Source organism: Lytechinus variegatus, chromosome 16 (assembly GCF_018143015.1).
Source record: "Lytechinus variegatus isolate NC3 chromosome 16, Lvar_3.0, whole genome shotgun sequence".
Classification (NCBI taxonomy): Eukaryota; Metazoa; Echinodermata; class Echinoidea; order Temnopleuroida; family Toxopneustidae; genus Lytechinus; species Lytechinus variegatus.
Genome location: NC_054755.1, coordinates 26,981,177 through 27,002,666, shown reverse-complemented (window position 1 = coordinate 27,002,666; position 21,490 = coordinate 26,981,177). Strand labels below are relative to the sequence as shown.

Below are 21,490 nucleotides of genomic sequence, written 5' to 3'. Positions count from 1 at the left end.
TACCTTACTATTTCTAAGAAGAGCTCTTGCCATGCACATGAGTTGCCTTTCTCCAACTGAGAAATTTTCACCATTCTCAATCACTGGAGCCATAAGCTGTTGGTCTAGTTTGGATATCTGTAAAAGAAAGTAAAAAAACGAAGGAACAAGTCTCGGTAATTTACACCCCAAGGAGCTTTGGTGTATCAAAGTGCAGCTGTATATGTTGATACATGAGATACAATTATACCTACATATTTTACATACATGTAGTCTTACATCTGGGCATCTGAGGATGCATAGAAAGAGATACAGGTCTCATATTGCTGAACGCAACGAAAATACATGTATATATAATGTCAATGAAAACAAGACAACGCTGGATCGACACGATTGTGAAGCTTAGAATCCCCGATATACATGTAAGCATGACATATTAGAACCATATACTTACTTATTGCCTGCTATGCCTCCATAGGCATGTAGGGCAGCAACGAACGTCCTTCAATTCTGTCGGTCCTGGGCCAAGATCTGTATAGTTCTCCATGTGTACCTTACGTGTTTTAGGTCTCCCTCTAATGTTCTGCGCCATGTGATCTTATAGATGGTTCAGAACCATATTCTTAACATCAAATACATGTATACTGCCCTTAAAAGAACCATATTGCCCCCATCTAAAGACTCAGGCAATGTGATTCTCTTGCAGGCAATATATTTGACGTTCCCATCAAGGCAAGTTGATATTATATAATCATCATTACTATCATCATAAATTTGAAACGATGCTGTTTGTGTATCAGAACATTCTATAGCGGCTCACCCCTGTAATGCAAGAAATAAATATGACACATACCGTATCCTTCATATGAGTCCTTTCCAAAGCTCTCCATATACTCTCATCTGAATGTTCATCAAATGGATCCAAGTTGTACCTTGATAGTGGATGGAAATAGAACAAAAGGATACATGGGCCCTGTCTTGCAAAGAGTTGGGATTGATCCCATCAACCACAACTATGGAAAGACAGCAACATCAACATCTAACATACATATTTGCTCAAAACAATTTGTAAATATGATGTTTATTAATTTATTCATTATTTCTTGACAGTTTTAGTATGCTCCTCTTTGTTTTTACCAAAGGGCTTCATGCAAAATTCCTTTAAAGAGAAATTCCAGTAGTTGCAGTAAACACTGATTTCATGAGAAAGTCTGTAAAACAAGGCTTAATTGTCAGTATATCATCGAGGATCTAGATCTGGTACAGTTACATTAACTGAACTTTGTGAAATCTTGAAATCTACGCTGAAAAATGTTCACACCGAAGATCCCCAACACAGATAAGCGCACGTGGGACAATGTATAATTATTGCTTAGGGCGTCGGGTCCGACGCCCTACCCGATTCCTGTGCTTATTTGCTGATTTCTCACCAATTACACAATTTCTTCCAGAATTCTTTGGCACATGCGTTTTATTTATACAAACAGACACTTTGGTGGTCATTTCACTGGATTCTGTACGAACTCATTTTGATATCGTTACCAAAACTAGCATTTACCTTTAAGATATGAAACTATGACATTAATGGATTTTCATTTAGTTGAGATTCATCGGATCAATTGTACATTTTTGTAAGACGGAACTCTTACAAAGAGTTACGATTGCCGGGGTGCACAGTTCCAAACTTACCCAAAATTTTGTAAGTGCACATCAGATAAAAAATTGCTCAAAAACATGATTTTTACAACAAAGGCAATGCAGATTGTCTTCTCAACCAAGAATCATGATTCTATGGCTTGATATGCTTTAATAATTTAATCTCAATACATTTAATTACTGTGGTGACACATCTAGATGAATCTGTACAAAGTAGAAATATATCTGGCTTTTTTACCTGACAGTTCCTATAAACAGCACTGGATCTTGCGGTATGATGGAGATCTTTGATCTGAGATCTCGTAGCCCCATCTTACAGATATCTCTCTTATCTATAAACATGCTTCCTCCGCACGGCTCGGCGAGGCGGTAAAGAGCAACGCCAAGGGATGACTTCCCTGAAAAGTAATAATAATCAGAGTATATATTTATAATAATAATAATATAGCCACCTTGTTAGGTGCTCAAGGCACTCCTATTCTACCCGGCTAAGCTAGGCGTTCATAGCGCACACAGCTTTTTAAGGAGTTTCTTCCTACCGGTACCCATTTACCTCACCTGGGTTGAGTACAGCACATTTTGGATCAGTTTCTTGCTGAAGGAAATTACGCCATGGCTGGGATTCGAACCCACGACCCTCTGGTTTTTTTTTTAAGTCCGAAGACTAATCCACTGGGCCACAACACTCCACAATGAAGTGTCTTGAAGTGTCTTGTCAATCAAATAAAATTAAGTATTTGATCCAAGATCTCCTTTTCCCATTTTACAGATATCTCTCTTATCTACAAACATGATTCCTCCACATGGCTCGGCAAGGCGGTAGAGTGCAACACCAAGGAATGACTTGCCTAAAAAATCATAATTTGGAACATACATATTTACAAAGTGCCTTGTCAAACTATAAAAAATATACTAATCTAATAAAATTAGGTATTTGATCCAAGATCTCTTTTTCCCATTGTACAGATATCTTTCTAATCTATATGCTCCCTTCAGACGGCTAGGCAAGGCGGTAAATAGCAACACCAAGGGATGACTTGCCTGAAAAATAATAATTTGGAACATGAATTTATGAAGTGCCTTGTAAATGTCAAAATACATGTATACTAATCATATAAAATCAAGTATTTGATTCAAGATCTCTTTTTCCCATTTTACAGATATCTCTCTCATCTTTATGCTTCCTTCAGATGGCTCAGCTCAGCGGTAAAACGCAAGAACAAAAGACGACTTGCCTGGAAAATAGTGATACCAGTAACCAGTAACCTTCATTCAGGAGGAAATAGACTTTTTTTCAGGCTGAGTCTGGCTTGGACCTAACACCGTGGATAAACCGCTTGTATCCCCATGAGGAAAAGGTGCGATTAATAGAGCGTTATGGTAATCAAGACGGTACGGCAATAAAATTTATGAAGTGCCTTCTAAAAACATCAAATATACATCTTTAGTAAACGTTATGTACTAGAAAAGATAAGAAATGGAATTTGAGAATATAAATACATGTAGAAAGTGACTATTGAAACAGAAAGTTTAATATGATAAAAAATACTGAACCAAAAAACAAGAGTTCCACAATATAATAGCTCATCAGACTCCTAAAATGATATTTTGTAGGTTTGATCAGTCTTAAACGACCATCAGCAGGCATTATGCAATATGGAAGGACAGACTATCCCATTGTATAATGGCAGTCATGGTTTTTCATTCTCCTGAACAATGAACTTTGACGAATAAAAGGTTTGACCCTGCCATCCCATAATAATCCTCCGGCCAGTAATCGCTCTTACCCGAGCCCGTCCTTCCCACGATGCCAATCTTCTCTCGCGGCTTCACGTAAAACGTCACGCCTTTCAGCACCAGAGGTAAGTTTTCACGGTAACGTAACTTTACCCTTTGGAATGTGATACGACCATGGTCCGGCCAGTTCTCAGGGGGCTCTTGTCCTGCGATGGTAGGGGCCACTTCTCTTGGTAATTTCTGTTAAAATGAGGTCGCTGGGCTGGTAAATCATCATATCTCCAAATAAAACTCATTGCAATGGTAGCAACTTCATAAAAATATTGTCTGATAGCAGTCTCCTAATTTCTGCAATACTCTTTCTATGAGAGAGGAAATTGTCACTCTATGTTTTACTGGTAACCTTGGAATCAAGCTTGGTTCTGAGCTGCTCAAGATTTCTTTTTAAACTTTTCGGTGCAAGGTTTTAAACAGCCAAGCAATGATGTGTTGCTTCCGTCAACATAAAGATGCATAGTTCACTTTCTGTATATTCAGTATTATTCTGATTACTATAACTTTTGGCGATGTTAACTCATTGAGTGCTTCGTGCACGCTACGTATCCTACTATAACATGCCACACTCGTGCTCGCACGCCTACTATTGATTGCTTTGTGCTTGCATTGTTTCCTACCCTCGCCTGCTTCGTGCATGACTGCGCACATTCGGAATTACAATCATTGTTACGCCGTTTTGCATTGTATTGCGCATCGCATGCACGCCGTAATTAGCACTATTGTGTGCAGTGCGAACTCTGCTTTCTGACAGATCAACTTACTCACGCGGTTTACATTCGACTTTTTCGAGTATTTCTACATTTTTTACAAGATATGGCTCCGCCTCTGAGAGGGAAGAGACCTAGGTTTTTTTATCCATACAAAACACTCCACAAAATGGAACTACTTGATACAACTCATATTTTAGTGGTAAAGATAATAACCAATCCATATAATGAGGACACCGTTATAAGGGGTATGAAATTTCCTACAACTTTACTACACAATATTTTGTGGATAAACTAATCGTTAGAGAGTTACAAGCAATTGTAATCATGACTATTGAAAGGAGTGAATACGACTCGCGATCCCAAAATCAATGTGGCACAGGGGGTTTTGTGGCTGGCACAGGGGATTAGCATCGGATTAGCACTATGGCATTGGGTTAGTAGTGTGCGTGGCATGTTAAGAGTTAAGAGTTACATGGAAGATTTCATATTCATCGATTCCCGATCCTGTATACTGCATAAGCCAAATATTTCACACAAAGGAATGATACTAAAAATAATATTTGAAAAATCCCTCTCCTGCAATGATCACTACAAGCCATTATGAGACCTCTTGTTGTTTGTTAAATGATCATATTAATTCTAAAACCAATAGATGTAATAATTTTAATGTGAAATTCTTTGGCCAAAAATTGTTGTTTCCTTTTTTAATCTAAAAAAAAATCTCTGTATCTTTTATTGGTCAGAAAACAATGAAGATTTTACAAAATATACATCTTCTACACCAAATGTCTCAAGAGAATATTATATATACTTGTTTGCACAACAAATGTAGCAACACTTCTTTGTATATGTTTAAATCGTTTTATGATTTCTGTATACAGAGTATACTGAATCATTTATTTTTATTATTATTTATTTTCATTTGTTTATTTCTTATTCATTATATACATATATTGCTTATTTCTTTATTTTATATTATTTTTTATTCATAAAATGTACTTATAAAAGGTTTGGTCTCCTTCCCTTTTGATTTCGTATTTTGTAAATATGTGTACTGAACTAACATTGTAAATGTAAAAAGATTGAAAGAGGAAATAAATTAATTGAATTAAATTGAATTGAACACCAAGCCACTCCTAAATGCAATATACAGCATCGTAGTAATTGATAATAGAGCACTTACTGTGTAATCAATTATTCTTTGAACGGATGTAAATCTAGCCTCGACTTCAGCAGCCAATCTCAACGTGAACTGGAATATACCTAGAAACTGAAGAATAAAGAAAGAGAAAATGCATAACATATTGATCAAGTAAGGTCAAGTACAGAAAAAACTGAGGCACATTGCATAAAAGTTACTTATATGGTATGTTGGTATCCATGGTTACATCGCTCAACAGCCAATCAAAATCATAGATTTCATGAAGTGAAGTACAAATTGAGGAAAAATTGGGCCAATTGTTGGTTATTTTATGGAAATGCCCATTAGCAATTTATTATTAACCTGCTGGAAACTGAATGATTTCGCTCTAACACATGTTTTCAGTAGACTCAAGCCTAGTCCGCAGGCACAGACCCTGGTTGAAACTTCGATCAACAAGTGTGTCTCCAAGACTACATGTAGCACAGAGCGAGAAGGCCTTCAGTACACAAGGCATGAGTAGGCTTTAATTCAGAGTGAAGGGTTTGCCCAGCAGACTAACTCAAGCCCGCATATATATGCGCACTCAGACTCCAACAGATCGAAGTTGAATAAAGCATTGTAAGAATTACACAAAAAAAGAAGAAATTTACCCACATTGTGCTGCACTCAACCCAGGTATGGTGAATTGGTACCTGGTATGAAGAAATTATCTCCAGGCAAAAAACATGTTATAAATCCAGCTATTATTATAATTATCATTATTTTCATTATCACCATTATTTCTATCATTCTTATTGTTATTACTTTTTTTATTTTTATAATTACTCTTTATCTATTATTAAAATTATTATTATCATTAATATCACTATTATCATTATTATTATTAGAGTTTGCTCATCTAAACAAAGAAATTTTGAGGCATTTCTCACCTGCATAGTAAAGGTTAGAGCCAGTCCTGCCAGGCCGGGAGGTATACTGCCATGGCTGAGGACAATAGAGGTCGCTGTCAGGCATCCCAGCAGGCTCGTCATGACGTCAAAGCGAGTCGCGAGCCACCGATTGGCCAACATGAAGAGCATCATGGGCACGGAGTGCTTGTCCAATTGCTTCTCAAACCTAGATGGTGTACAAGAGTTTGAAAGCGATTCAATATGAAGGCAATGGAATGGATTATCACTAGTGTAATATGACTCGCATTTAGTGAGGAAATGAATCAGTCCAGATATTAATATGGAAAGAATGAAAACTTGCAATGAAATAACGATAAAAGGAAAAGATAAGTACATGAAGTGCAGTTACACGAAAAAATAAATACTTAAAGGTGTAAATATCCCAGAAACCTATCCAACAATGCATGACGTTTTAACTCTTTGCACGCTGAATTAATTTTGGGGGATAATGGTGACGAATGTTTCCATAATATTTTCTTTAATTCAAGATTTCCATATCGCACTATTATATAGATGTTATCCAAGGAAAATTGCCTTTTATTAGCTTATCTAATGTGAAGGTAGGGGAGAAAACTAATTAATACGATAGCAAGATTGCAACATCAGCTGGCAAAGGGTTAATAAAGAAATCACAATCCTTTGAGATATCATTTCAAAGAAAATGTAAAAGCATTTTATATGAACATTCCAACCTTCGAGACTCAAAGTACTGAAGTGGTACATGTACATGTATGTATACTAACTTGAAATTCAGGTCTGGTTTGAGCCTTCATGTAGGAATAAAAGCGAATTCAAACCGTATCATAATGACATCATCATCAGCTGTGACTCAATCTGACTTGGAATTTACTCTGATGTCTGTATTCTTAGCATTATGCCGAACTTCAAATAAAATCATTTTACTTCTTGTATCTTTGGCTTTAGGAGCAAAACTGATGTGTCTAAAATTAATAATTTTCAAGAAAAAAAAAATTGCTCTCACTTTTGAATAAACTCATCTGTCTTTTCGTAGGCGTGGATGGTGGAGAGACTGTGCATCGTTGTAGTAACGTGCGAGAACCAAGGCGAGCGAAGCGTGTTGTCCAGCATTTTGATGTTCCGCAGACCGGGCCGATAGAACCGGTTGAGACCGGTAAAGAAGATGACCACTACCACCACACCCACGAGAAACCACGGGAAGATGTAGATGACGGTCAAAAGGTTGAAGAGGACGAAGATGCCATTTTGGAGGAAGGACTCCATGACGAATGGAAGACGAATATCAGCTGGAAGAAAATAGAAGTGAAAGAGGAGATTCATCATCACTTACATGTAGTCTAATGACTGCCAAATAATATAGCATCTTTTTAATTTTCATTTCACTAACATATATATCAAATATAATTCAAGTGCCAAGTGACTTACACGGTTCCGAAATTACGTAGCGTTATGTAAGTGCAAACGTGATTTCGTGTACAAAGTCAATGTAAATTGTGTTTTCAACCAAAAATCATAAATGTATGATTATTTTTAGTTTTGCTGGTCTAAATGTATGTATTTTATGCTGTTTATGATCTTTGAATAGTCCCCAACAAGTTTCATTGAAAAAACAATGACAAAGGGTCCAAAAAACAAAGAAATACATAAGAAAATGCAAAAAAATATATAATACATAAGAAATTGATCTGATATCACAATTTTTTTCATGTAAACTTGTTAAGAACACCACAAAGAGTGTCTATGCCAAAAATTAGAACATTTGGAGCTTTATTTATGGAGTTAGAGGAAAAAGCATGATTTCGCATACTAATTACGCATAAATTAGCATAATTATTTAATAACAATTCGCATGAAATAAATTACTATATAATTTTGTAGATTATATCCCAGACAACCTACGTGTCAATTTTCAGCCAAGATCTCAAGGGGGGGGGCCTCCCAGGCCCCCCCCCCGGCCATATGAACTCCCAAATACCCCGGGCCTAGATAGGGTTTAATCAATTGAAAGATATTTGTTACATGGGGCCATATATGTAGTTGTTTGTCTCTTAGAACTTGGCTCTGTCCCTACATATATGTTTCTCTGTCTCTCTTTATTCTTGTGGAGCATTGTGGCCCAGTGGATTAGTCTTCTGACTTTGAAAAAGAGGGTCTTGGGTTCGAGTCCAAGCCATGGCATAATTTCCCTCGTCAAGAAATTCATCCACATTGTGAAGCACTCAACCCAGGTGAGGTAAATGGATACACCATAACCTGGCAGGAATTTATTCCTTGAGAAGCCACCTCACTGTTAAAGGATGCAGGGCTTAAGCAAGGGTAATAATATCAAATTGAGTGCATTGGGACGCAGTTGGCAATGCTATGTGCTATATTGGTATTATTATCATTACTTGTCTTTCTCTCTCTTTGTCTGGCCCACTCTCTTTACCTTCATCAAGGTCTTTAGAGAACCTGTTGAGAATCTGTCCGGATGGTGTTACATCGAAGAAAGACATAGGACTGTGTATGATGTTGAGAAAGACCTTGTTATGGAAATTGGACGATGCTCGCAGAGTGGTCTGAAAATGAATATCAAACAAACAAAATTTACCAATATACCATATCAGATACTTCTTGCCCTTTATGTCCAAGTTTCATGAACTAGATCCATTTACTTTCAAAGTTATATTTCAAAAACTTAACCTTGGTTAAGATGTCAATGTTGATTCCAAAACATGGTCAAAGCTCATTGGCCTTTATCATGTGATCTGAAGCTCATGAAAGACGATTAGTGATACTTGAGAAAGACCTTGTTATGAAAATTGGATGATGCTCGCAGAGTGGCCTACAGACAAATATCAAAGAAATAAGATTTACAAATATAATATGTCAGACACTTCTTGCCCTTCATGTCCAAGTTTCATGAACTATATCCATTTACTTTCAAAGTTATGATGACATTTCAAAAACTAACCCTTGATTAATCAAGATTTCACTGTTTCCTCACTGCCGTCACTTATATGCAGGCGAGACAAAATATGGGTTTGGTGTAGCCTAACTGGGTATAAGACAAATTGGTAGATGTGCCAAGTGCTGGATACAATATGAACTGGGCGTAGATGAACTAGAATTAGACCAGAGAGGTGTTTCACAAAGATTTACATGTAAGTATGACTTATAATCACACATAAATGTCTAGTTGCGCGCGGGATAAAAGGCATGACAGCATTGGTCAGATCATGCTGAGAGGATGTGCACTACTGCAAAATTGATTTATAAGACTGCACGTCGCATATCATATACGGGTCGGCATTTAAGTGCGACCCAAGTCATACTTAACCCTAAAAAGACTGGGGGGGCTGATTCAGCCTCCCCTCGACATTTTTCGCGATAAATCCGCCGCGCAAAATTTTTTGACCGCGTCGCTCGCTGACATTTTACTTTCAAGTCTCGCGCAACTTTTGAGACCAAAATTGTGACACCCGGGTACGCGGTTCCAAAATTACGCAACATTTCGTAAGTGCATGCAGACCCAAAATTACTCAAAAACGTGAATTTGTGTACAAATCCAATGCAAATAGTGTTCTTAGCCAAAATTCATAAATGTATCATTATTTTTCCTTTTACTGCTTAAAATCAATAAATTTTATCTTTTTTATGGTCAAAATAAATTCCCCGACAATTTCCATTGAAAAAACAATAAAAAACAAAAAGTCAAAAAACAAAGAAATACATAAGAAATTTAGAAAACAATAGAATACGTAAGAAAATAATTGTGAGATCATAAGGGGGGGCTGAATCAGCCCCCCCCCCCAGTCTTCTTAGGGGTCGAAATAGCCCAGTCTATTTAGGGTTAAATCTTTGTGAAACATCCCTCTGATGGAATAAGACCAAAAGGTATACAAAGTGGGTGTAGACCAAGTGGCCATTGCCCTTTTGTTCCCCTCAATCTTTCTGTTACATAATCACTGCACAAAGTCCTTACCTTAACATATACGCCGGCCCGTAAGAAACCAAATAATATGCATCCAAGCACCGAAGCCACATATACAAGTTGATAGAACCTCAATCGCGGATTGTCGGAAACATTCATGTGCAGGTAGGGATCGTAATCCTTTCCTATCGTAGAGGCATTCTAGAACAAACAAATTCAAGTGGTTACTCTCAGTAAATAAGACATTCTATCATTATCATAATAATAATAGGCATTTAAATAGCGCCATCTATCTAGAAATATTCTATTCCGAGGCGCCTTGTTATTATTACCCCGGCTTCACCTCGAGCTGCCTTTCAGCGCTCATGCATTCAAGGAATTAATCCTGCCGGGTACACATTAACCTCACCTGGGTTGAGTGTAGCACAATGTGGATAAATTTCTTACTGAAGGAAATTACACCATGGCTGGGATTTGAACCCACGACCCTCGGTTTCAAAGTCAGAAGACTCATCCACTGGGCCACAACGCTCCATCATCATTGGTACCCTCCATGTTGAAGTTGAGAAATTCATAACAACCAGGAAAAGAAAACAAATCAATCATGGTTTCAAAATAGTGAATATTTCATTCTAGAATTCCACAACACAAGTAGTTTCAATACCTTACTTTATCCGCATCATTTATTTTGCAATTATCTGTGTTATTGTTTTTTGTCATTTTTGTGTCATTGTTGCCTTGTAAATGCATCGCGATTCGGCCTTAATTAGCCACAATGATGTCTTGATTTTTATTAATAAACCGTTTATTTATTGTGAACTTCACTTTATCAGACAAGCCGATAGTTATGTTAACGTGCAACTTGCAATCTTTTGCAAGCTAAAAGTGATGTCAAAGAAAAAACAAAACTGGAATTTAGTACTTAATGAATTTATTAGAGGAGAAATGCAAAAGAACAATGCATTAAGATTTGTGCGCAAATATTGTGCACTTTACATTTGAATACTCACCAGTGTGCATTTAATTGACCTACCATCTGTCTCTAATTTGATAAATGACTAATTCCTGATTTGACCCAATCTGCATTTTTTCTTAGAAGTATTAAATTGATAAGCTTGGGTTTTTTGTTCTCTATTCATATTACGATGGAGGTTAATTTATATAGAAGTATTGTAACTACATGTTTGAATTTATTGCTATTTTGTGTTATTCCATGTAGACACCAGCCAATGTGGAGAACCTCTCAACAGAATTTTCAATTCTTTTAGGTGATCCCCAGGCATTGGCTGGTGCTCAATTTTACATTTCTTTTGTAATGTTTCCATTGCTGTCATGTTTTCTTGCCTGGAAATGAAATAAATAAATTATCTAACAAGTCTCATTACACTTTATGATATACATGTACCGCACTCAATTGGGAATTCGAGTGCAACTCTTTGTCAGCCTTTTATCTTTGTTAAAGGGGAAGTTCACCCTGACAAAAAGTTTATTGTAAAAATAGCAGAAAAAATATTAAAACATATTGCCGAAGGTTTGAGAAAAAATCATCAATAATTAATAAGTTATTAGAATTTCAATTATTTGATTTGTGACGTCATATGCGAGCAGCATTCCTACATAGCGAATGGTAAAATATCAATGAAATGTCATTTTCTCAGAAAATTGAAAATGGTTTTCACTGTACCTTTTTTATATCAATAGACAAATCATTTCACAACTGATCATGAATATAAAACAAAATTAAGTCATCAGGAACGATACAAAATTTGAAATTCATGCATTTTATATTACATAACACATGGGGCAGCTGCTCGTTTATGACGTCACAAATCCAAAACTTTGAACTCTAATAACTTTCTTACTCTTTAACGGATTTTCCTCAAACCTTCATCAATATTTTTACTATTTTTTCTGCTATTTTTACAATAAAGTTTTCTTCAGGGTGAACTTCCCCTTTAAACACCCCAATTAAATATGGGAATGTATCCTCTCATTTTGCCATAAGAATATTGTCCTACTTCCCACCAAGTAAATCCATACCCTCAAGAGAAAAAAAAGTGACACTAACCACATCTATTTTGGTCCCGTTTCCCTGTTCCAGCCAATGACTCAGCCAGAAGCTGCTGAACGTCGCCAGAGCCTGGGAGATGAGGAAGATCAGTATGACGAGCAGCGAGACCACGACGCCACCGGCAGACTTCATGTAGGCTAGGTAGGTCTTGGAGGGTTTGACTTTTGTCTCTATCGCTTCGGGTTGGTTCAGCTTTCCTATAGTGAGAGAGAAACACATAACAAATATGACTCTTCTTCTTGTATGACTAGTATAATGTACATGTAACACCTTACAGCCACAAACATTAATCAGTTATTTTCAGTACATGTACTTGATCTTTTATCGAATTGAATTTGACCTGCTGAACATGATTTTCTTTTCTTTTGCCAGTTCATTTCATCAAATGTATTCTTCCTTTCTATTTATGCAATATTTCATTTAGTATGATTTATAATTCACTTATACTCAGAACTTCTTTTTGATGGGTTATAATAAATGTAATAAGAATAATACCAACTTGCTTATATGGCCCATATCACTGCCAAATGCATCCCTATGCACTGTATTGGATGTTTATCTTTGTTCTGTGTAATTTAGGTTAAGGGTACATGTAGGTCACAGTGTTATTAATATCCAGGGCTGAAATTAGTCATTCAATTAGTGTGTGGAAATTATAGCGGGGCGATTGTCAACGGAGCAAATGTCACGGAAGAACATTAAGTGCGGTAACTGTGGTTTACAGATGGTCTTAATTCTCCGGCGGTCTGACACCATCATGGCTAAACCCACTAGGTCTGCTTTCTATATGGAGTGATAGATACTTGATCTAATACCCACAGTTTTGGCTGATTTAAAGGTATACTCCGGGCTGAAGATATTCATATTTCAATAAATAGAGTAAAATTCACGGAGCAAAATGCTGAAAATTTGATCAAAATCGGGTAACAAGTATCAAAGTTATTGAATTTCAAAGATTTGCATTATTCCGGTGAAACCGTCCTAGGCATGTCTTCATGAATATTCATTAGGTGGGCTGATGATGTTATATCCCCAGTTGTTACTTTGGATTTTATTATATGAAATTAGGTTTATTCAAAATTTTCCTACCAAGAACTTAAACAATTGGATTGACAACTGATTAAGTGCATTAATTATTTCTTGCGGCAACTTAATTCATAATCATGGAGACACATCATTTACACATTAAAAAAAAAACAATTATGATTTCATGTAATGACATAAGAAAAGGGAAAATGGGGATGTGATATCATCAGCCCACCTAATAAATATTCATGAAGACATGCCTAGAACTGTTTCACAAGAATAATGTAAATCTTTGAAATTCAATATCTTCTTTATTTATTATCTAATTTTGATGAAATTTTCAGCATTTTGATCTGTGAATTTTACTCTTAGCGATAAATATTTCCAGCCTGGAGCATCCCTTTAATATAATGCCCCGATGATTTAATTTCCTCTTACTAACATCTTTGCACTTTGTCAAGTCAAATTTGGTTCATGAACAGTTTGCCTAATCATATTGACTATGTGGTGTTTGGACCAGTTAGCAATTTTCAGTAGAAATGGTAGGTACATTGTACATGTATTAATACTCATGGAGCTCTGAATATCATAGAAAGCTGATACATTGAGGCAAAAGAATATTAGAACAAATTTAAAATCAGGACAGAAATTAAAGCACCCCTGAACTGTAGAATATCTCAGGGGAAATTGAGGAATGGGACAGAAGGAAGTTTTTTCATTAACATTTCTAGGCTGACGAGTACTGTTACTACGGTAACTGTCAGATAAAACAGGACTTGTCAGATGTCATTTCCGACAAGTCGTTTCATGTAACGCTCAACTGAAATCACTTACCTTGCAAAGAAATCTGACTACTGTAATTGACAATATTTCAAAATATACAACAAAACTTGTAAAAAAAATTATTACACAACAAATACATGTAACAACACTCTCTTTGAGCATGCAACCACCACCTTACAACACCAAAATGAATGAGGGAGAGAACAGTGCATTGCCTATATGCAAGAAATATCAATGGTTTAGTGCCACACCCAGACACACACACATATACAGGGAAGATTAAATATATATAACTTGATTGTCAAATTTCACTTGCTGAAAAAACAAACTTTTCCATTTTGCATCCAGTAAAGATTCCCTTATATTTAAAAAAATTCACAAAGGGCCAAGGGCAATTAAGCCCATAAAATGTAAAAATAGCCCTTCTAAATTAAATTACACATGAAAAATAAAAGGTAAACATTGACAGAAGCAGGCACGAAGATTGTTTTACCTGAAGAAAATACATGACCACTAACACACAAACAAAAGAAGATAATGAATGTTAATTGATGGTGCCATAACATCACTTGATAGCATGCTCAAAAAGCTTAACCACTATTACCATTTATTATTGTACAATGCCTACTTTAATAGCTTGTTGTGCGCAAACAAATGGGGGCAGAATTGTAAAATACAAATAGGGTATATTCTTATATATGCAAAGGGACTTCATTTCACGTTTGATGAATGAAGGAATCACTCTATTCAACTTGGCTATGCCTCATTGAATAGAGAATCTTTCTTTCATCTCATGCGAAACTTTTTATTATCGCACTCATGCCTATTTGTTTTTTGTATTTTATAATCATTATTATGATTGCTGGAAATCAACAAATTTTGGAAAGCAATGGCCTGTGACCGTAACATCACAAAACAAAAGGTCAAGAAATCAAAATGGGGCTAAAGCAGTCAAAAGTCCTATTTATTCTCCAATTTTCAACAGCAAGTGTCTGTGTTTGCATTTTTTACCCAATAAATATAATAAGCTTGCACATACTTTTCAATGCTTTCTATTTCACAAAATACAACAAACTACATGTACATGTACATAAAATATTAGATTTTACTCTGTGCAAATATAGGTTAATACATTCTATTTCACCGAATAGGGCTATCTAAGGAATAACAAGTAGAATGCCTCTGGCCGTCTCACCTGCATCACGCAATTCAACATAGCAGCAGTGCTGACTTTGAAAACTACTATAACTCGCACAAGATGTTCAGTGATACTTGGTTACTCTTATTTCCATGTTTTATGAACTAGACCAATACATTTACAGAGATAGGATGGTAATTCAACAAATACCCCCAATGTGGCCAAAATTCATTGACCTCATATGACCTTTGACCTTGATCATGTGACCTGAAACTTGCACAGGATATTCAGTGATACTTGATTACTCTTATGTCCAAGTTTCAAAAGTCAGATCAATAAACTTGCAAAGTTATGATGGTAATTCAACAGATACCCCCATTATGGCCAAAGTTCATTGACCTTTGACCTTGGTCATGTGACCTAAAATGCCCACAGGATGTTCAGTGATACTTGATTACTCTTATGTCCAAGTTTTATGAACTAGACCAACATACTTTCAAAGTTATGATGGTAATTCAACAAATACCCCCAATTCGGCCAAAGTCTATTGACCCTAAATGACCTTTGACCTTGATCATGTGACCTGAAACTTGCACAGGATGTTCAGTGATACTTGATTACTATTATGTCCAAGTTTCATGAATCAAATCCAAAAACTTTTAAAGTTTTGATTGTAATTCAATAGATATCCCCAAATCGGCCAAAGTTCATTGACCCCAAATGACCTTTGACCTTAGTCATGTGACGTGAAACTCATGCAGAATGTTTGGTGATACTTGATTAACCTTATGTCCAAGTTTAATGACCTAGGTCCATATATTTCCCAGGTTATGATGACATTTCAAAAACTTAAGGTTTTTGAAATGTTAAGATTTTGAAATTTTGATAATCTGAATCTATATTTTACACTGCAACATCCAATGAGAAAAGGGTATTGTTTCATAAAGTCTTGTTATGATATTGTAAAACAAATCCACAAATTTTATAACATATTTACTATCAGCATGGATTACATCAGGGTCCTATTTCATGAAGATTTGTTGTAATAACAACTGCACAATTTCTATAACAAATGTACTATCAGCCAATCAGAATGAAGGATTTCAGTAGCTTTTAACTGTTATTGTAAATTCATCATTATATGAAACAAGCCCCAGTTCAGCAAGATTTATTGCAGTAGGTTTAAATTGTTATTGCAGAGTTAGTATCATAACAAGTTTTATCAAACAGGCTTCATGAGCAATTTCCCTGTTTAAAGGTGCACAATCCCTGGATAAAAGAGGGCGCTGTTGGTTGGTGACGTACACGCCACCATCTTCATTAAAAAGATCATCAATGTAATTTTCATGCAGTAGTCAATCATCAGCTAGTCACGCAGCTGTGGGGTCGTGTGGTCCAGTGGTTAGAGCATTGGACTCATAATCGCAAGGTTGTGAGTTCGAATCCCAACTCTGCCATTGTCTCCACTTTGATAAAAAGGCCCAAGAGTGATATCTGTCGTCTATTACGTCAGCCACAATGACTGATTAACCTAGACGTAAAATGTTTCCAAGGTAATTGGTTATATACCAGCTTGGCGTTTACCAGCAAAAAATGATGTCCTGCCGAGTTCCTACGGGAGTTACCACAAACAGAAACAGAAACAGCTGTGCACACATGAAAAGTACACGTACGCTGCACTGCTTTTGGCTAAATCGGCTTTGGCCCAAACATCTGCTGACGTCAAACAAACACAAATCTGAACTATGAGACCCATCTTTCCAGCAACTTTTTGAATAATGTGTGACATATTGGGGAGCCAGCGCCTTTACCACTACCCATCTGACAAAATTAGTTAAAGAGCTGTTTCATCAGTTGATCCTCATCATTGGATTTCTGTACCAATCCTACTTCATAATTGTGGTCTCAACAACAATGAGACCTTCATATCTGAACTAAAGACCCATCTCTTCTTTTCCAACCACTTTTTGAATAATGTGTGACGTATTGGGGGGCTTGTGCCTTTTCCAGTACCCATCTGAAAATTACAGTTAAAGAGATCTTTCATCAGTTGATCCTCATCGTTGGATTTCTCTTCTAATCCAACTTTGTGATTGTAACAAACATTGAGACCTTCAAATCTGAACTAAAGACGCATCTCTTCTAGCAACTTTGTGAATAATGTGTGACATACATGTATTGGGGAGCCAGCACCTTTGAATATATTTTTTTCAGAATAATAGTGCTATAAAAATGCTGTTAGCCATCATCAACGTTGCTCTCTTGAATCCAGAAATCACGCACCTTTAATTATCAGTTAATAATACCATTTTGCTCACAGTAAAATGAATACAGGAAAGGACAAGTTTTTATGACAACTTTGAATAATGAAATGAAGGATAAGGTTGTAAATTAGTGAATGTAAAGTGGATAAAAACATGAAGAAATGTAAAGAAAGAAGAACACGTGTAAATAAATGGATTTCAAACAAATATTGGGATGGATAATTTGGAATAAATGAAAAGTCACACAAAGAGCAAACAAAGAAATAGGTAAAGCGAGAATATACATATATACTTCATACTACACTGTGCATTTTGAATATGGAGGTCTCACGGGCCTAATTACTAGTGGTAGGCCATAGATATTCATTCGAGCCAACCCATTGCTATTTTTTTATTTTGATATGGCTGATTGACAAAGTGTATGTATATGATTGTCCATCTAACACTGATTCTATTTTTGGTAATTACTGAACTTCCTTTTCCCTAATTGGGAAGAAATATCACCAATTTTGGACTATATTTTGACTGGCGGAAGGATTAGGGCTATTTTGCTGTTTGAGTTGATGAATCTGCTCCCCCCGACGGTGTCTTCAAACACGCCAATTTATTTTTAAAATGAGCCGGTCGAGGGACCCTTTTCTGGTCAGATATGGATTGCCAGATATAAATCCTATCCACTGGTAGTAAACATTCGACCCCCGAATTTCATCCTTATTTTTAATGAATTTTTTAAAGTGCCAATTTAACACATGAGTCTATGGGGAATGAATTAGGCCTGTGAGACCTACAGGTCTCACGGGCCTAATTACTAGTGGTAGGCCATAGATATTCATTCGAGCCAACCCATTGCTATTTTTTTTATTTTGATATGGCTGATTGACAAAGTGTATGTATATGATTGTCCATCTAACACTGATTTTATTTTTGGTAATTACTGAACTTCCTTTTCCCTAATTGGGAAGAAATATCACCAATTTTGGACTATATTTTGACTGGCGGAAGGATTAGGGCTATTTTGCTGTTTGAGTTGATGAATCTGCTCCCCCCGACGGTGTCTTCAAACACGCCAATTTATTTTTAAAATGAGCCGGTCGAGGGACCCTTTTCTGGTCAGATATGGATTGCCAGATATAAATCCTATCCACTGGTAGTAAACATTCGACCCCCGAATTTCATCCTTATTTTTAATGAATTTTTTAAAGTGCCAATTTAACACATGAGTCTATGGGGAATGAATTAGGCCTGTGAGACCTGGATGGCTATACTATGTGTTTGCATGATATGGAAAGCAAAGCAGCAGACGATATAAAAAGACAACTGCAAAATGATGATGAAACAAATGTGATACTATACTGACCATCATACACGACACTCTCATCTTCATCATCATCACACTCATCTTCGCCATCTTCTTTGTATTCTTCTTCCGATTCTTCGTTTTCTCCATCTGAATTTTCTTTTCTTATGTCTTCCCTCGCTATTTGATGTCATTTATTTTAATGGTAATGGCATGCATTGAAAGAACGTGAAGAGACATCGTCAAATTGGCAACTCAAAAATTGAGAAAAAAGCATAGAAACAGAGAAAATGAAATGCATAATGGGGAATAAAAGCTACGTAATGTACTCAGTTTTCCAGGATCAAGGTTTCTACATGTCTTTATGATGAGAATGATTTCCTCATGTTGATTCTACAATTTTGACTGAAATTACATTTCTTTCTACACATGAGTATGATAATACAATTTTTATTTGCAAACATAACATATTAATGATATTAAATACTTCTCGCTCAAATTTGTTTTTGCCAATAATATATAATAATAATAATGATGTTCAGCTGGTGAAGAATGTGAATTTCACATTCAATGGAAACGATGAATAAACATGTTGCAAAAAGAATTTTTACATTATGGCAGCTGATTTCTAAAATTTTGGAGAAAAACCGGCATGATATGATCTATGAAATGTGAAACACTCAGTTTGAAAAATTCTTTGACTGAACGTTAACAAAGGCTTAAATATAGGCTCGTATATTGAAAATGATTTTTTGAATACCTGATGACATAATTCTTTGACTGTACTCTAATAAATAATGGTTCTATCTAATATTATCTATATATCTGATGATATACAAGCATGAGCAACTCACATTCAAACACTGGTGGGTATTCCGAACCATCCGTTTGGTCATCTGCTTGTAAAAATGAAATGAGTATATAAAGCAAATCATAAAAGTGAGAGGAAAAGAGCGTAAAGCAAAACATGAATGGTATAAGAGATAATCATGCATTTGCAGATCGTAATCATGTCATTTCTTGAAAGGAATGCTGCACGAAAGCTGGAGGCAAATGCTTTTTACAGAAAGATGAATAAAAAGGAATGGAAGAAAAGCAATGAATTGAAGAAAAAGGTCTTGTTATCATCCAAACTTGATGACAATACTAATTGTCATAGCTTCCCCAAAAGACATTTTTGTTTTAATTTTCCAATATTGTATCAAGATTGAATATATTAGGAAAACATATATTGCATAAATATCAGTCAATTTAAAAAAAAATATTACATCAAATTAAATCATTTGAATATTGAATACCTTCAGGTTTTCAATACAAAACATAAACTCTGCATTCACAGCATATTTACTTCTTTTTTTTAAATTCTAGGTTAAAATTTTCATTTTTTTTTAAAGTTTAATTAAGTGCTCTTCTAAACACAAATACAATGAAGCAAGCAGTTATATTCAAGTAATTCAAATGACAACTGTGTATTTGTAAACCTAGTGAACGTGACCAACATGTATGAAAAATGTTTGTTAAAGGGCTTTCAAGTGAAATAGTATTCACTTTTGACCATATGATCGAATCATCAAAGCTTCATACATCTTAATTGAACCAAGTCTTGAAATTGATCAATCAAACAATTCTTTGGTTATCGCCACTCATTCAATGAACAAGGTTATGATATAACCTTGTTCTCAGTTACATCTCCATGTGTGGCAAAATAAGGGTGGCAATGTTTGGCTTATTTTCTCTTTTTCTATGGGACAAATGCTTGATTTTCTCACACTCATTTTCCATTACAGCTGTTCATCATATATAACTTGGCTCTTATGTAAATTTAATTTTTTTAATTATTTTTCTGAATTAAAAATAGAGATTGAAAAATGAAAATTTTCTTGCCATATCACTTTCCACCAATACAGAAAAATATGCCAAAATTTCAAATTTTTGAGCGCTCTGGTCAATACAAAAATTATTCTATGTTACTAATAAAAATTATTCTATGTTACTAAAGAAAATTGAATTGCAACTGTATGGAAATTGATAATTTTGGTCACAAAAGTGATATTTTAATGATTTTTCAAAGTGTGTGCTCAATACAGCATTGGCATACCATAGCCCTACCTGTAGATTCTCCACAGGCAGGATGGTAGCAGTGAACAAGTGGTTATCGCTAGATTACAAACAAGATAGATAGAGACATGACCCCCCCAAAAAAAATGTATTCAGCAATCTCCTACAGTGGGAGGAGGCATGAAAAAATATTTTTTTTGAATGCATTAGGAAGAAAAAGAAACCTTTGAAACTTACCAGCTTGCTTTATCTTGTTTGTCTCCGCTTCCTGGATCGGCAGAGGCGTCTGCTCCGGGATGGAGTGGGTGGAACGGGTCGACGCATGGCGCAGCATCTGGTTGGACCGCGCCCTGAAGCTCTGTGTCAGGGTACGGAAGCTCTCTGACCGTTGCCTGGAGTCTAGGGAGGTCAGGGAGATGGAGGAGAGCGCCCGACCGCGTCCTCCGTCTTTGGAGGAGTGGACCGACGCCCGCTTCATCTCCTGCTCCTGCATGAAGTTCTGAAGGAGAGCGTTGTACTCCGGGTCGCTCTTCATCAAGGTGTTGTGTGCGCCATCGGCTGAGATGCGACCGGACTTCATGAAGAGCACACGGTTGCACTGACTGAGAAACTGAGATTGAAAAATGGAGGGATACTACGCTATTAACTGTAATGTTTTGGGACCAAACTTTAACATCACCATCCAAAAGAAGTGACCAGGGCTTGAACCTTGGACCTTTGCATCGATT

At 36.1% G+C, this 21,490-nt stretch overlaps 1 protein-coding gene across 3 annotated transcripts in view; it reads right to left on the bottom strand.

The window, feature by feature from the left end:
• LOC121429791 (multidrug resistance-associated protein 5-like) overlaps positions 1–21,490 on the bottom strand; it is a 60,877-nt gene that overhangs the window by 2,432 nt on the left and 36,955 nt on the right. For 2 of the 3 annotated variants that reach the window (XM_041627024.1, XM_041627025.1), the window contains exons 14-26: positions 21,000–21,372; positions 19,559–19,603; positions 18,765–18,884; positions 12,194–12,393; positions 10,177–10,326; positions 8,641–8,770; positions 7,216–7,498; positions 6,213–6,399; positions 5,323–5,409; positions 3,423–3,612; positions 1,874–2,033; positions 833–911; positions 4–117 (exon numbers count right to left, since the gene is read on the bottom strand). In XM_041627024.1, the coding sequence (XP_041482958.1) occupies positions 4–117; positions 833–911; positions 1,874–2,033; positions 3,423–3,612; positions 5,323–5,409; positions 6,213–6,399; positions 7,216–7,498; positions 8,641–8,770; positions 10,177–10,326; positions 12,194–12,393; positions 18,765–18,884; positions 19,559–19,603; positions 21,000–21,372 (2,118 nt within the window). The remainder of the gene's footprint in view (positions 1–3; positions 118–832; positions 912–1,873; positions 2,034–3,422; positions 3,613–5,322; positions 5,410–6,212; positions 6,400–7,215; positions 7,499–8,640; positions 8,771–10,176; positions 10,327–12,193; positions 12,394–18,764; positions 18,885–19,558; positions 19,604–20,999; positions 21,373–21,490) is intronic. The other variant, XM_041627026.1, reaches the window with a different exon arrangement.